General features: G+C 63.0%; 4 protein-coding genes across 4 annotated transcripts; 3 read left to right on the top strand and 1 right to left on the bottom strand.

Moving 5' to 3' along the window:
• Nucleotides 1-879: 879 nt before the first annotated feature.
• Nucleotides 880-2,295, top strand: PLICBS_001570 (serine/threonine protein kinase; the record flags this gene model as incomplete). Its single annotated transcript, XM_018317347.2, has 2 exons — nt 880-891; nt 1,189-2,295. 2 exons carry the CDS (start codon nt 880-882, stop codon nt 2,293-2,295), a joined length of 1,119 nt encoding a protein of 372 aa, XP_018182872.1.
• A 2,107-nt stretch (nt 2,296-4,402) lies between these two features.
• Nucleotides 4,403-6,115, top strand: PLICBS_001569 (uncharacterized protein; the record flags this gene model as incomplete). Its single annotated transcript, XM_018317348.2, has 2 exons — nt 4,403-4,596; nt 4,678-6,115. The coding sequence occupies 2 exons, from the start codon at nt 4,403-4,405 to the stop codon at nt 6,113-6,115; spliced, it is 1,632 nt and encodes a 543-aa protein (XP_018182873.2).
• Nucleotides 6,116-7,283: 1,168 nt separating this feature from the next.
• On the bottom strand, nt 7,284-8,691 carry PLICBS_001568 (serine/threonine protein kinase, AGC; the record flags this gene model as incomplete). The annotated part of the gene is made up of 3 exons (XM_018317349.2): nt 7,284-7,611; nt 7,757-8,459; nt 8,517-8,691. 3 exons carry the CDS (start codon nt 8,689-8,691, stop codon nt 7,284-7,286), a joined length of 1,206 nt encoding a protein of 401 aa, XP_018182874.1.
• Nucleotides 8,692-11,126: 2,435 nt separating this feature from the next.
• On the top strand, nt 11,127-14,557 carry PLICBS_001567 (uncharacterized protein; the record flags this gene model as incomplete). Its single annotated transcript, XM_018317350.2, has 2 exons — nt 11,127-11,552; nt 11,618-14,557. The coding sequence occupies 2 exons, from the start codon at nt 11,127-11,129 to the stop codon at nt 14,555-14,557; spliced, it is 3,366 nt and encodes a 1,121-aa protein (XP_018182875.2).
• Nucleotides 14,558-14,676: the final 119 nt, after the last annotated feature.

The following is a 14,676-nucleotide window of genomic DNA, read 5'->3' as shown; positions in this document are numbered from 1 at the left end:
CGGCCTCCTCTCTCGCCTTTTGTTCCTCTTCTCTTCCCTCCTCCTCTCCTCTCGCCAAAACCACCACCACCCACCCCCACCCGACCCCGTCACCACCACCGCCCCGAGCTCAATCCAACAGCCGAGCACAAAGAGGCGCACTTCTCGCCCAGCCGCGTCTTTGACGACAGCAAACTCTCGCCCGTCATTACCCGAGCGTCCGTCGACGGCCTCATAAACCGTCTTCCCCAACTGTTTCGGTCGGCAGACAAGCCCGCCTGCGTTTTCCCTCTGACGACCTGCAACCCGCGTGGTCCGCCCGTCGTCCGCCCTCTTTCGTCACCGCCACCGGGTCACAGGCTCTGCGAGTGTCCTGACCGCCTCCCTCACCCTCTCCGCACCCGCGACAAACGCACCCATCTCGGTGCAGCAGGTACGTGCAGTGCATCCAAAAATACCCTCCTTGGACCTTCGCGTGTCGCCTGCCTCTTCTCTTCGGCGCTTTTGCTCTCCCTTGGCCGCAGAGCTGCTCGTTTCGTGGATGCCCAGCCGGGCTGCACCTTCGAGGCCCGACCCTTGTCAGCAGCGCTGATGGGCCCCGGCCCAGCCCAGCCCAGCCTGGCCCAGCCTGGCCCGCCTGCACCGAACTTCCCCCGGTGGTGGCGCTGCAGCCCTTCAGAGACTGCACCCGCTCTCCACATCACGCCAGCGCCCTTTACTCTCTGTCCTCTCCACCACACTGCTTCTGCACAATCACCACGCTTTTTCATTTCTCCTCCGACCGGCCATCAACCACCGCTGACCCCGAGCACAGCGTCAGAATAGGCGTGCACTCGATAATTTCGACAGCGAGCTCGCTTCGTCCCTCGTGGATCGAAGCACTCACCCCCGACGGCCAAGATGACCACCATGGTATGTTCCGCCCTTGCCTAGCCTCCCTCCCCGTGTATCCCTTCAGTAGAGCATGTCGATGCCTTTGTGAGCGGCTGGGCATTGCAATACAATGAATGCCTCGGTGGCTGGCTCGATGAGGAACAGAGCCTTCATGCCATAGACGTGGCTGCGGTGATGGTTTGCCCCTGCCATCGCTCGCACTCGTTTCCGGCTCCTCGGCGGCAATCATCATCACCATTCATCCCGCAGCCGCCACATCTCCGTCGGCATCCGGCACTGCACAATTGACAACGCGATGCTAACCAGGCCGCACAGGATCTCCGCGTCGGTAACAAGTACCGTATCGGCCGCAAGATCGGTTCCGGCTCCTTCGGCGATATTTACCTCGGCACCAACATCATCTCCGGCGAGGAGATTGCCATCAAGCTCGAGTCGGTCAAGGCCAAGCACCCCCAGCTTGAGTATGAGGCCCGCGTTTACAAGTCCCTCGCCGGCGGCGTCGGCATCCCCTTTGTCCGCTGGTTCGGCACCGAGTGTGACTACAACGCCATGGTCCTCGACCTCCTCGGCCCCAGCCTGGAGGACCTCTTCAACTTCTGCAACCGCAAGTTCTCGCTCAAGACGGTGCTTCTCCTCGCGGACCAGCTCATCTCCCGCATCGAGTACATCCACGCCAAGTCGTTCATCCACCGCGACATCAAGCCCGACAACTTCCTCATGGGCATCGGCAAGCGCGGCAATCAGGTCAACGTCATCGACTTTGGTCTCGCCAAGAAGTACCGCGACCCCAAGACGCACTTCCACATTCCCTACCGCGAGAACAAGAACTTGACTGGTACGGCCCGTTATGCCTCCATCAACACGCACCTCGGCGTCGAGCAGTCCCGCCGTGACGACATGGAGTCCCTGGGCTACGTCATGCTCTACTTCTGCCGCGGCTCGCTCCCCTGGCAGGGCCTGAAGGCGGCCACCAAGAAGCAAAAGTACGACCGCATCATGGAGAAGAAGATGACGACCCCCACCGAGGTCCTTTGCCGTGGCTTCCCCAACGAGTTCGCCATCTACCTCAACTACACCCGGTCGCTCCGCTTCGACGACAAGCCGGACTACAGCTACCTGCGAAAGATTTTCCGCGATCTCTTCGTCCGCGAGGGATTCCAGTACGACTACGTCTTCGACTGGACCGTCTACAAGTACCAGAAGAACGCCCAGGCCATCGCCCAGGCCGCCGGCGCCGCCAACCCCGACGAGGACGACAAGGCCCGCGCCTCGCGCACCAACGCCGCCACGGCCGGCCAGAGCGGTGCCGCCAAGCCCAACGCGATCCCCAGCTCTCGCCGCAAGATGCTCGAACGTGGATCTGGCGCTGGCGTTGACACTCCGGATACCAACCGCGCCATTGGCGGTAGCGACAGGATGTGAGTGTCTGACCAGCCCAGCCCAATAAACAGCATCCGTTTCCTTGTAAGGAATCATTTTCCTCCGAGAGCGTTTCGTGTGCTTGAGAACCGCTAGCCAAAGGGAAAATGTGCTGACATCTATCGGCTGACTCAGTGGACGATAAACAGGCTTCGCTCTGCTTCAAAGGGAGCGAACTATGCCTCTGGCAGCTACCGACCGAAATGAGTTTGTGAACCGGCCCAACCCCGCTCTCGTGCTTCGACGCGCGTCTGAAGGGCGGCCGAGACCTGGGGGAAACCGCCTTCCGCTGCATCATTGACAGGGCCATGAGGCTGAGGCAGCCTGGCCGTCGTTGGCCACGAGTCAAAATCGGCCTGCGACGCGACGCCTGCCACTCGGCCCGCAGATTACACTCGATGCGACGGTTTCCCCTTGCGCGGTCGCAGCTATTTCTTTATTTCCTACGCATTGCTTTATCTCGTTCTTCGACTCTGGATGCATCTTATGGTTCACTTGACGCATGGCTCGGATGGCTCCGGATGGCACGGACAAGACGCGGCGGCAGGCTTTTGCCTGTCTGACGTCGACTGCCCTGTCTCTTCCGGAACTTCATCTGAACGGCATGTCCGGTGACCGACCTTCGGTTGGGCCACCGTGCAACCATGGGCGTGGCGAAGCCCCACGCAGGCCTGGCCAGGCCAGCTTTCAGCTCATGGGCCGTGCAGAATTCTTCCGCCGCCACGAGTGCCTAGATGCCACTTGGGAACCTGGAGGTGCCGCACAATCCTTACCCCTCCAGGCCCAACATCAGTCGTTGCGGTACAGCTGCGTTCCTCTGAGCAGGCTTTTTTCTTTACTTTCATCGGCCCTAATTGTGCACGTCGACATTCGCACTTCGAATTTGGACTCGCCCCGCCGGGGACGGCTTCTGGGGAGGTTATGGGGACGAGAAGCAGGACTCGAGGCCAGGATGGCTGTGGAGGCTCCCGGGGAACTGTCTCAAATCTGGCGGCACGCGCCTACGGATCCTCGAGGAAACGAACGACACGCACACGTCACCGGGCGCAGTATCAGTCACGGTGGATTGGGATTTCAGCCTGAACGTCCCCGCTTTGGTGGCGATGCAAGTCGACGCTGGAGTGGCAGACCGTCTCTGGCAAGCCGGGTTGTTGGTCTCTGTATCAAAACCGGCCGCCGCGTCGGTGCCTCAACATGGATGTCAGTCCAGAACCCGCCGCCAAGGGCAGGCTCATTAGTATCCACCTCTGCCGGTAGGGCTGGTGTTACCGCGAACCCTCAACGGCCGTGGCGACGACCAGTCTGGAGCGGCGTGCGCGGCTAGGAGCATTCGTCAGGTAGTCCTTTGAAATTGATCGCCCATGGTTTTTCATCAAATGCGTGCCAAGCCCGTGCCAAGGGCAGCAGCGACCGTGCAAGTGAAGCTGGTGCAAGTAGATACCTGGCCGTCGTATAAGGCAGGGAGACGGACGCCTTGGGAGCTGGGCTGGCGCCGTGCAGGCACAGCCTGGATGGGTCGCGTGAGGCTTCCCAGGTTGGGGTCACCCGTCACGCGGGGTGGCCCCTCGCCAGGCCCGCAGGTATGTATTAGGGGCGAGCTAGCATGGGCCGCGGAGTCAGCAGTGCTGGAAGTGGACGAAGTGGACGCGGTGCCGTTCAGCCCGCCGCAGCCCGGGCGTCAGGTATATAGCTGTGGCTGTGAGGCTATCGCCAGCCGGCGTGTGGTCGCGGCTGCTCTGTCATTCCTGACGAGGTGCTCTGTCATATTCCAGCCCATCCGCGGTGCGACCCCCCGCCGCCGCAAGCTTTTGCCCTGCATCGCCGGCCTTTGTTGCTGTTCGCTGTGGCCGCTACAGGCTGCCCTGCATCACCGGCCTTTGTGCAGGTGCTGTTCGCTGTGCCGCAGGCTGCCCTGCCCTTGAGCTCTTCCATTGTCTGCTTTCGAGCAAGGGCCATCCATTCGGGCGGAACCTACGCCACAGGTGGACCGGCCACCACTGACTGGGTGCTGTAAAACGCCCCCCAAGCCCCTCCCCCCTCCACCACCAACCCAGAACCAGCACTGGAGATCCTCCAATCTACAACTCGAACTGCCGACCGCATTTCGGCCATGACGACGTTGCTGCCCGTCGACCGCGACGAGCCGGACAGCGCGTCAACGCCAAGCATGTCGCCCTCGACGCTCGACCTCTTGGTCCTCACGTTCAACTGCGCCAAGAACCTCATCAACCCGGGCGTCTTTGCTACGCATCTGGCGTCGGCGTTTGGGCACAATGCGACGGGGCTGCCCGACCTCGTGGTCTTGTAAGCAATGCTCCCGCGCCGTCTGATCTTCTTCTCGTGGCTCGCTGGGTGGTTCGTGCGCTGACTCTGGCTTCAATCAAGCTCCCTGCAAGAGATTGCCCCTCTAAGCCAGGCTTTCATCGGCGACTACTTCCTCCACCCGTACGTGGCGCGGTTCGACGAGGCCATCAACCGAGCAGCGGCGCTTTGGCGCGATGACGGCGCAGACGAGCGACAACGGCCGCAAGATGATGTGTTAAGGACGCACACGGAGGAGGGCGTAAACACAGATGGGCCGTACGTCCTCGTCCGGGCGCACAATGTCGGGTACACGGCCATCCTGCTGTTCGCAAAGGACCCCGCGCGCGTCAGGGATCTGCAAGAGGCCGAGGTGGGCTTCGGCGCGGCGGAGATGGGCAACAAGGGCGCCGTGGGCCTGCGAGTCCTGTACGACGCCGCCGGTAAGGAGGGCGACGAGACGCAGTCGACGGAGCTGACGTTTGTGGCGACGCACCTGGCGGCCATGGAGTGGAACCTCCCGCGGCGGAACGCTAACTGGGCCGCCATCATGAGGGGCCTGACGTTTGACAACCCGGAGGCTGTGGTGGAGCGGATGCGTAGCCGCGAGGGCACGTCGTCGGACGTGGGGGGCTCGTCCGGGGAGGACGAGGAGGAGAACGGCGAGCGACAACACCTGCTCCATGAAGAGTACTCGCGGCGACACCGCCAGCTATGGGACGAACATTACCAGCTACACCTCGAGCTACAGCGCCAGCTGCACGACATTTCCGTGTTCAAGCCCTCGTCGCACCTCTTCGTGGCGGGGGACCTCAACTACCGCATCTCGACCGTGTCGCCGCCGCCCGACGCCGCGTTCCCGAGCCTTGACCCTGCTTCGGAGCACTACTACCCGACCTTCTTCCCGCTGGACCAGCTGACGCGCGAGCGCGAGGCGGGGCGGACCATGCACGGCCTGACGGAGCACGAGGTGCGGTTCCCGCCCACGTACAAGTACGACATTGAGGGCGGGCACCATGACGGTGATGACGGCCCCGGGCCTGACGCCGTGCCATGGACGTTTGCATCGCACCGGTACCCCAGCTGGACGGACCGCGTGCTGTACCTGGACCTCCCGCCGTGGGTGAAAGCCGACAGAGCGGCGCCGCAGATGCGCGTGCGCGGGTACGACGCCCTACCCGTGGTGCGCACCAGCGACCACCGTCCCGTGTTCCTGCGCGTCGACGTGCCGCTCATCCCGCCCTCGCAGCTCGCGCCGCCTCAGACGCAGTCCCCGCTTAAGGGCGAGCTCGATGAGGACGGGGTCGCGACGCCCACGGCGGCCCTCTTGGCGGTTGACCCGCGCATGCGCCTGCCCGTGGAGATTGACCCGGAGGCCTGGGAGCGGCGCAAGGCTGCCCGACAGAAGGAGAGGCTCGTCGGCTGGAGCATGTTTCTCTGGAGCACGCGCGAGGGCGCTCTGGTACTCACGGCGTTGCTCGTCGCCAGCGTGGGCGGGTACTGGCTGTACAAGTCGTTTTGAGGGAGGCTTTCCGCTGTTGCATGCCTCTTCTTCCCCTCCCCTTTCCTGTCTTTGTTTCTCACGATCCAGGGTCTTGCATTTTACGTCGGTGGTGCTGGACTTTCTTGGCGCTGCGTGTCTACTACTGCAGCAATATCGCGCGTTTCGGTCTTGTTTGGCTCGCTACGGAGTGTGCGTTTGCCTTTTGCGTTTTTCTCTTTCTTTCTGCATTTACATGTCCTCATGGCGGCGAGCGATAGATGGAAAGAACGGGGTGAGGTAGCGGAGCAGGGGGTGTCTTTCGTCTACATCCATATTCAGCGTAGAGGAGGGAGGTACACCGGCGCAACAGCAACAACACGTCGTCTAGAACGGAAGAAAGAGGTGGGAAGGCGAAGGGGATCGCATCACGGGAAAGACTGGTGGTTATAATCAGAGATCGGGCAGGCGGGCAGGGCAGACAGACAGATAGGTATTGGTATTTGTGCTCTGGCGGTACACGCAACCACCTGGGGATAGCGAACGGGGTGAATGGGTTTGAGGGATGAGTTACGAACGAAGCATTGATTGATACTCTTAGTCGGGGGCGCAATAAGACAAAGAATTAGCATCATGAAGCCGGACGTATCGTAGGTAGTTCTCAAATCTTCTTATGGAGGCGCTTTGGCACCGAGACTTGAGATGCTCAAGGCCGTGAATGGCTGGTTATAACGTTATATGTACTTCATGTGAGCTACCTAGGTATGGAGGGTCGGCCAAACAATATGGCAAGTAAATTACCACGTCAGGCTTTGCTGCGATGGTGAGCGCCTACAACGCCGTGACGCCTCGGAGATGAACGTATTGTGTATATATGATATGTGTGTTTGTGTGTAACGTCATGGTGAATGTCCCCAGAGCCAACGGGGGCAAACGGCAAATATGGCCCAATATGATGGGAGATGGGAGATGGGAGATGGGGGGGAAACGTGAATGGGGAAGAGACCCCAAACGTGACGTCGTAAGGCGCATACCTACGCCGATGATACCCCTCCATGGTCACATGGCTCGTTCACTCTTGAGCAAGGCGCAGGGTCAACGAACCCCACGGCACCAGGCTCTCTCAGTCTCACTCTCTCACTCTCACGAGAGGAGCATCAGCGGCTAGCTTAACAACAACAAAGCAAACGCTGCGAATCCCCTCTCGCTCTCAAAAGTCCTCAAAGTAGTGGTCGTACTTGCGCGCCATGTCGTCCGTGTACTGGGCGCGGCGGCCGTCGTCCTCGGGGTACGTGTCGAAGCACTGCGCGTCGCCGGGGTAGCGCACGGGGGGCACGATGGGGCCCTGGCCGCGGCGGGCGATGACGGCGTCCCAGTCGACGTCGGCGAACCACGGGTGGGCTTTCACGCGGGCGGCGCCGCCGGAGATGTTGCCGAGGCGCCGGGAGCGGTCCGTCGTGCAGAAGGAGCGGATGAGGTCCTTGGCGTCGGGGGAGATGGGGGGGTCCTGCGGGAAGATGACGGGCTTTTCGACGATTCTGTGGGGGTGCGCGCGGGTGCGCTCGTTAGTAGGTGTGCCTTTTGCTTGCTGGTCTCTCGCCGTGCTGCGTTCTCGCCTGCATATGGACGGAGAGAGGGAGGAGATCTGGAGAGAGGAGGAGGAGAACAAAGAGGGAAGCTTACTGCTTGTAAATCTCAATGGGGTTCTGGTGCCAAAAGGGCGGGTAGCCCGTCAGGAACTCGTATATCAGGATGCCGAGGGCCCACCAGTCGACGGCCGTGGTGTGGCCCTTGTTGTGGATGACCTCGGGGGCGAGGTACTCGGGGGTGCCGCAGAGGGTGTACGTCTCGACGGGGCGGTCGTCCTTGTAGCCGAGGCGCTTGGCGAAGCCAAAGTCGACGAGCTTGATGTGGCCGTCGCGGTCGAGCAGCAGGTTCTCGGGCTTGAGGTCGCGGTAGGCGACGCCGCCCTGGCGCTCGTGCAGGTACTCGAGGACGAGGACGATCTCGGCGGCGTAGAAGCGGGCGACGGGCTCGTCGAAGCGGCGCAGGCGGCGCAGGTAGCTGAAGAGCTCGCCGCCGGGGACGTAGTCGAGCAGCATGTAGAGCGAGTCGGCGTCGGCGAAGGAGGCGAGCAGGTTGGTGATGAAGGGGTGGCCGGCCACGTCGGCGAGGATGGCGCGCTCGTGCCGCACGTGGTCCACCTGCTTGAGCTTGATGACGTCGGTCTTGCGCAGGATCTTGAGGGCGTACACTTCGTCTGGTTGGTGTTGTTGTTGGTGCTGTTGCTGGTGCTGCGCATCTGCGTCTTGCTGCTGCTGCTGTTGTTGCTGCTCGTGGTCTGCCGACGTCGCGGGCCGGACGAGGCATACGCGGGCAAAGGTGCCTATCCCATCTGCTTAGTATTTCTGCGGTTCTTCCATGCGCACCAGAGAATGCTCACCGGTCCCCAGTGTCCGCACGAGGGTGAAGTCGCTGGGCTTGAACCTCGGCGCGGGCGGCAGCGGCTCAACGGCCGACGGCGACGAGGACTGCCCCGGCGCATTGCTGCTGCCGCCATCGTCGCGGCCATGGAGGCCGAGCTGCGCCTGTGAGGAGTTTGCGACCGTGGCCGCCATGATGAGAGAGAGAGTAAGAAAGCGCCTACGACGTCTTCCAGTCGTGCCGCGCCGTGGGAGAGCGAGTGTCGATGTCCGTCGTCGCGCCCTCGCTTGCGCGGGTGCGTTGTGCGGCTGCTCCTGGTGCGGTTTCAGGTGCGGTCCATGTTTGGCCGCGGGTCTACGAGGAGGAACGGGGGGCTTGCACCGCGAGGGGACATTGGACGGGGGGCGGAGAGTAGGGAGTTGCGGGTTGTTGCCGTCCGCCGCGGATGTGGGATGTCGGTGTCGGTGTCGGTGCCGGTGTCGATATGTCGGCGGGGGAGGAGACGGCAGGAGGAGGAGGAGGATGAGGAGGAGGAGGATCAAGAGGAGGCGGGCGGCCCAAAGGGACGAGGTTCAGCTTACGGTTACATACACCATACACCACGAAATGTACCATGGCATGCGACAGCACCACTCGACAACGTCCAAATGCTCTGGGAGGTGGAGCGGCAGGTGAATGCGCTAGTCGCAGGTTGTAGCACAAGAGGACGGTACGATTACACACACATACCATACTGGGCGAGCATCCATGCGTGACGGGCTGGCAGCTGGCGGCGATGGATCGCTGGGGGGCTTGAGGGGGAACCCATCCCGCTATCCGCCGCGGGGCCTGGCGGGCGTGCGGGCAGCAGGCGCAAGTAAGACTGCCCTGCAGGCGGATGCTGGGTATGACGCAACGGCAGCTCCATCCGGCGCCCGGGGGGGAAGGGGATGGATGGATGGAGGGAGGGGAGGGGCAGTTTTCGTTTTTTCGCCTGTGCTATCCGAACTCCATCACCGGCCATCTGCACTAACTTAACATGTGTGCCTGCCTGCTGGGTACCTTGCCTTGCTTCGGCAGTCCGTCCCCTTCCAACCCAGTCCCATCGGGTGCCATCGAGACACTGTCCGTCCGGCTGGCGTCATGATCCGCGGGCCGGCCGTCGTCGCCGAGATGGATGCCCTCCCGTCCAGGTCCAGCTCCAGTGACAACCGTGAAGAGATCGGGCATCATGGCAACCAGCCAGCCAGCCAGCCAGCCAGCCTTGCTCCCCGTAGCATCTGGGCAAGGTAATCAAGCAAGCAGGCCAAGGGTTACCCGGCCACGGCGCGCAGCGTGGCACTGCATGCGGTGCGACGCCCGCGTGGAGGTTCCAGCGATTCGGCAACGGCAGTCGCCTTCCGCGCGCGCACACACCCTTTGCTTGCATACTTGCATCCTCCGCCGCGGTGGGGGGCCCCTGATGTCGTGTGTATATAAGTCTGATGTGATGTGTCGAACTGTTGGGAGCAGAACACGCAGTGACCTACTGTCCTGTCCTGCCTGTGCCGCCGCCCGATGAAGTCCTCAACGTTCCCCCCCCTCTCTCTGGTCCCTGCAGGGAGGCGCGCCGCCGCCCCGTTGCATTATTGCAATTCCAGCAGCAGCAATCCATGCCGACGGTATTGGGGAAAAAAGGCGCGCTGCCAACGTAAACTCAATGCGCCAGGCTGCGCCGGTCGCTCAGAGTGGAGGTCAAGACGTCAGTCAAGCCCCAACCCTTGCAAGGTTCATGCTGCTGGCGGCGGGGCCACCCGGCCACAGTCCAGGGTAAGCGGAGGCGCAGAAGCACATCCCGGGCCAGTGGCAGGACGTGCCAGTGGAGGGAGCGCCAGCGCCAGTGGGCAGTGACAGGCGACCGACACCCAAGACACCTCACTGAACGCATCCGCGAAGCTCCACCCATGGGGCCGCTGCAGACACCGAGCGTGCCCCGCCTCCGCTGTCCAGCCCGGGCAGCCCAGCCTGCCAGCTCCGACGCCCACAACCCCCAGCCCTCTCAGCGAGGCGCGCTCACTGGCGCCAGCCCCCCTCCCCCCTTGCGCCAGGGCTGCCCTGTCGACGGGGCGCGCTCCAGCTCCTGCAGCGGGCACCTCGGCGTGCTGTGAGGAGGCTTCGAGGGCAGCGCCCGGGCGGAGTCGCGACGAGCCCGGGAGGAGCTCGAGCTCGCCGCGCTGCTCGTCCACCTCTCTCACCTCCCATCGTGGAGCGACGACCGCAGTGGAGACCCGTGCTGGCCGAGCCCGCACCTCACTGCCAGGCACTGCCGCCCGCCCGACGCCCGCCCCGTCAGCAGCACCGCCCAAGGCAGGGCAGCCCCCCCCCCAAACCGCCAAGCTGCACCAGACAGACGACCCGACATCTAACCCATTCCAGCTCCGCCGTCTGTCCACAACAACCACCAGACCTCTCCTTCCCATCCTGCACCTTGCTCGACATCACCGCCAATTACCGACGACAAGGCCGCGACCCCCGATACACGCCGCATCTGCGTCCTCCGCCGCGTCCGCATCTCCCCCTCACGCGACCCGTCCGCTCGCTACCGTCCAGCCCCCCCCTCACTGCGTGTCGGCACCGCCATGCGCCGCCGCTGACCCGGCACCGAGTCACCATGTTCTCCAACCTGACGAACATCGTGCAAAAGGCCCAGCAGCTCATCGACCCGACGCAGGGCCTCAACCTCTCGGGCTCCGACCGCAACCCGTCCAAGTCGTCGCTCTTCCAGAGCCAGTTCCGCCTCCCGCCCTCCCAGACGCCCCTCTACGAGATCAACGCCGAGCTCACCATCCCTCCGTCCAATGCCACCCGCGGCGAGCGCGACACGGAGCGCGGATGGCACTACCCCGGCAAGCTGCACCTCTCTGAGGCATACATGTGCTTTTCCACCACGCCCACCAGCTTCGCTCAGTCTGCCAGCACCTCCACCTCGGCTGCCTTTACCGGCCAGACCCACGGCGCCGGACCGAGCGGCAACGGCTTCACATTTCCGCTCTGCGCCATCCGGAGGGTTGAGAGGCTCAACAGCCAAAACTTTCAGGTACGTTGCCATTCCATGCTCCCGTGGGCAGACGGGGACCCCATGCTGACGTGTCGCTCGCCTAGTTTGCGCTCGCGATAACGACGTGGAACGGCCTGCTCGCCGACAGCCCCAAGGACAAGGACAAGGACGCCGCCAAGGACGTGGCCGCCCGAGAACAGCGAATCACGATCCATCTCGCCGGCACCCGGCAGGCGTGCGAGCGCTTCTGCGATGGCCTCAAGCGCGGCCTGAGGGCCGGCGTCGGTAACGTGGGCAAGCTACGCAAGGTCGTGGCCGAGTGCTACTCGGAGCACCTCCTGCGCACCGAGGAGAGGAAGAACGCGAGCCCGCCCGACGCCGGGTTGGGCATGATCTTCCGGTATCCCGGCGACCCCAAGAAGCTGCGAGACCGCGCCAAGATGCGGCTCTGGGCCGAGTACCTGCGCGACAACGGCCGCAACACCACCCTCATCCGCCAACCCACCTTTCACAAGCTCATCCGTGTGGGCCTCCCGAACCGACTCCGCGGCGAGATATGGGAGGTCACCTCGGGCTCCATCTACCTGCGCCTCGAGAACCCGACCCACTATGCCGACACCCTGGCCAAATTTGAGGGCCAAGAGTCGCTCGCCATCGACGAGATCGAAAAGGACTTGAATCGAAGCTTGCCCGAGTACCCCGGATTCCAGAGCGAGGACGGCATCGGGAGGCTGCGTCGCGTCCTGACGGCGTACAGCTGGGTCAACCCCGACGTCGGCTACTGCCAGGCCATGAATATTGTGGTGGCGGCGCTGCTCATCTACATGTCCGAGTCTCAGGCCTTCTTCCTCCTATCTGCGCTATGCGACCGCCTGGTGCCCGGGTACTACTCGACGACCATGTACGGCACCCTCCTCGACCAAAAGGTCTTTGAGTCCCTGGTCGAGAGGACTATGCCCATTCTATGGGAGCACTTGGTCAAGAGCGATGTCCAGCTTTCCGTCGTCTCGTTGCCCTGGTTCCTCTCCCTCTACATCAACTCCATGCCCCTCATATTCGCATTCCGGGTATTAGACGTCTTCTTCGTCGAAGGGCCCAAGGTCCTGTTTCAAGTCGGCTTGGCCATTCTTCGCATAAACGGTGAGGAGCTGCTCGACGCGGCTGATGACGGGGCATTCATCTCAGTCCTCAAGTCATACTTTTCGCGGCTAGACGAGTCTGCGCATCCCAAGTCGGAGAACCCCAAGCTGCGAGCCGTCACGAGGTTTCAAGAACTCATGGTTGTGGCCTTTAAGGAGTTCTCGGGCATCACGCACAGCACCATTACGGATCTGCGGATGAAGAAGAAGGACACCGTGCTGAGCAACATTGAGAACTTTGCGAAGCGGACGGCGATCCGGAATCTAGGACCCGACAGCAAGCTCATCGGCACCGACGAGCTCGGCGCACTCTACGACCGGTTCTACAGCGTGCTATACGAACGACAGCAGCGGGACATGATGATCCAGGAGGAGGCCCAACGGAGGGCCAAGTCGAGTAGGATGAGAGCCTCCGAGATCTTCGCGTCCGGCCTCCCCCGGAGCGAGGCTGTCGAGAAGGGGCGGGTGGCCCTCGGCCCCAGCACCAGCCTCATGGACTATGACGCCTTCCGAGAGTTCCTCGCCGCCATGTGCAAGTGGGCGATATCCGACTCTCCGAGCCACTCGCGGCGCGATACGGGCGAGACAGACAGGCTTTATAAGAGCGCCAGAAGGCCGACCGACATCATGTCGCCATGGGGCGCCGGCCCCGAGCCCGCCGAGCACGACTTCCTACAGCGGCTGTACAGGAAGTGGGACGTCGACGGCAACTCGGCCCTGACGCTGCAAAACGTCGTGACGGGGCTGGCCGGGATCAAGGGCAAGCGGGACATTATGGGCACCATTACGTACTTTTTCGAGCTCTACGACGACGACGGTGACGGCAAAGTGGACCGCGAGGGCATCTTGAGGATATCGGAGGCGCTGCTGTTCCTGTCGCGACGCGGGCTGGAGGGGACCCTAAGCCCCAACGCCTCGAGCACGGCGCTCAACGGCGACGCGGGCAGCGCGCACGACTCCCAGAACAGCCTGCCGTCTGGCATACCGACAAACGAGCGCTTCCTGGGCAGCGTGAGTGCCTTTATTCGGCGGTGCTTTGAGTACGCGGACCCCGATCATCCCCAGCATCAAGACGGCGGCGAGGCACCTTCAAGTGGCAGAGCTGCTGACGAGAGCGCGGCGTTTGCCATTGGGGACGACGACGACGACGACGAGGACTTGCTGGGCCTGGAGACGCCGGCGGCATCTCCATCCAAGGCCAAAAAGTCTGGGGACGCATCATCGGCTTCAAGCGGCGACGTGGCCCAGCGTACGGCATCCAGAGCCAAGTCTGAGGCGGCCAATGCGGCGCTGGACCCGGCGCACCCGCTGCACATTACACTGCCGACATTCAGGATGGTCGTGCTCGCCGACGAACTCCTCGAGCAGTTCTTCGAGTCATCGTTTCCATCGTCGTTCCACATCATCGAGGGCGTACCGAGCTCGGCGGCGGCATCATCGGCGTCGTCGCTCACCACGTTTGCCAGCCTTGGCTTCGGAGCGCGACCGCCTCCCGCCCAAACGGGTCCGCCAGGCGCTGGACGAGGTCTGCGCGGCGTGCTCGACAACATCGTCACGGACGGCATGCGCGTGGCGACTGAGGTGCGCAGGCGGATGGAGGAGGCGCAGAGGGAGCTCGAGAAGAACGCCCTGCCCGGCCAGCGACCCGAGGATGACGACGAGGATGACGACGACATTGGCGTGGCCGTCGGGGCCAGGGGAGGCCCGGGCGAGTCGAGCCAGGACATTGAGCGGCGGTCCGTGAAGAGCACGGACCGCGATCTGCTGGACGGGCTGGACGCAGAGGCCGGTGCGCTGTCCAAGGATCAGGAGCAGAACCTCATGGACATGGACCCTGGGGACGGCAAGCGCCTCGCGGGGCCAGGAACGACACAGGGCACTGGCGTGGTAGAGTTTGAGGGGTGATGCAGTGGAATGCTGGCAGGGCTGTACGAGTGAAGAGTTGAGTCACTAGTTTGCGTGAGAGGCCGGCACGCCATGGCAGTGTAGATGGCAGAGTAGACGGCATGTACGACGATGCCACG

This window comes from Purpureocillium lilacinum, assembly GCF_023168085.1.
Source record: "Purpureocillium lilacinum CBS 284.36 DNA, scaffold_1, whole genome shotgun sequence".
In the NCBI taxonomy this organism is placed as follows: domain Eukaryota; kingdom Fungi; phylum Ascomycota; class Sordariomycetes; order Hypocreales; family Ophiocordycipitaceae; genus Purpureocillium; species Purpureocillium lilacinum.
This window is presented reverse-complemented; position numbering and strand designations above follow the sequence as displayed.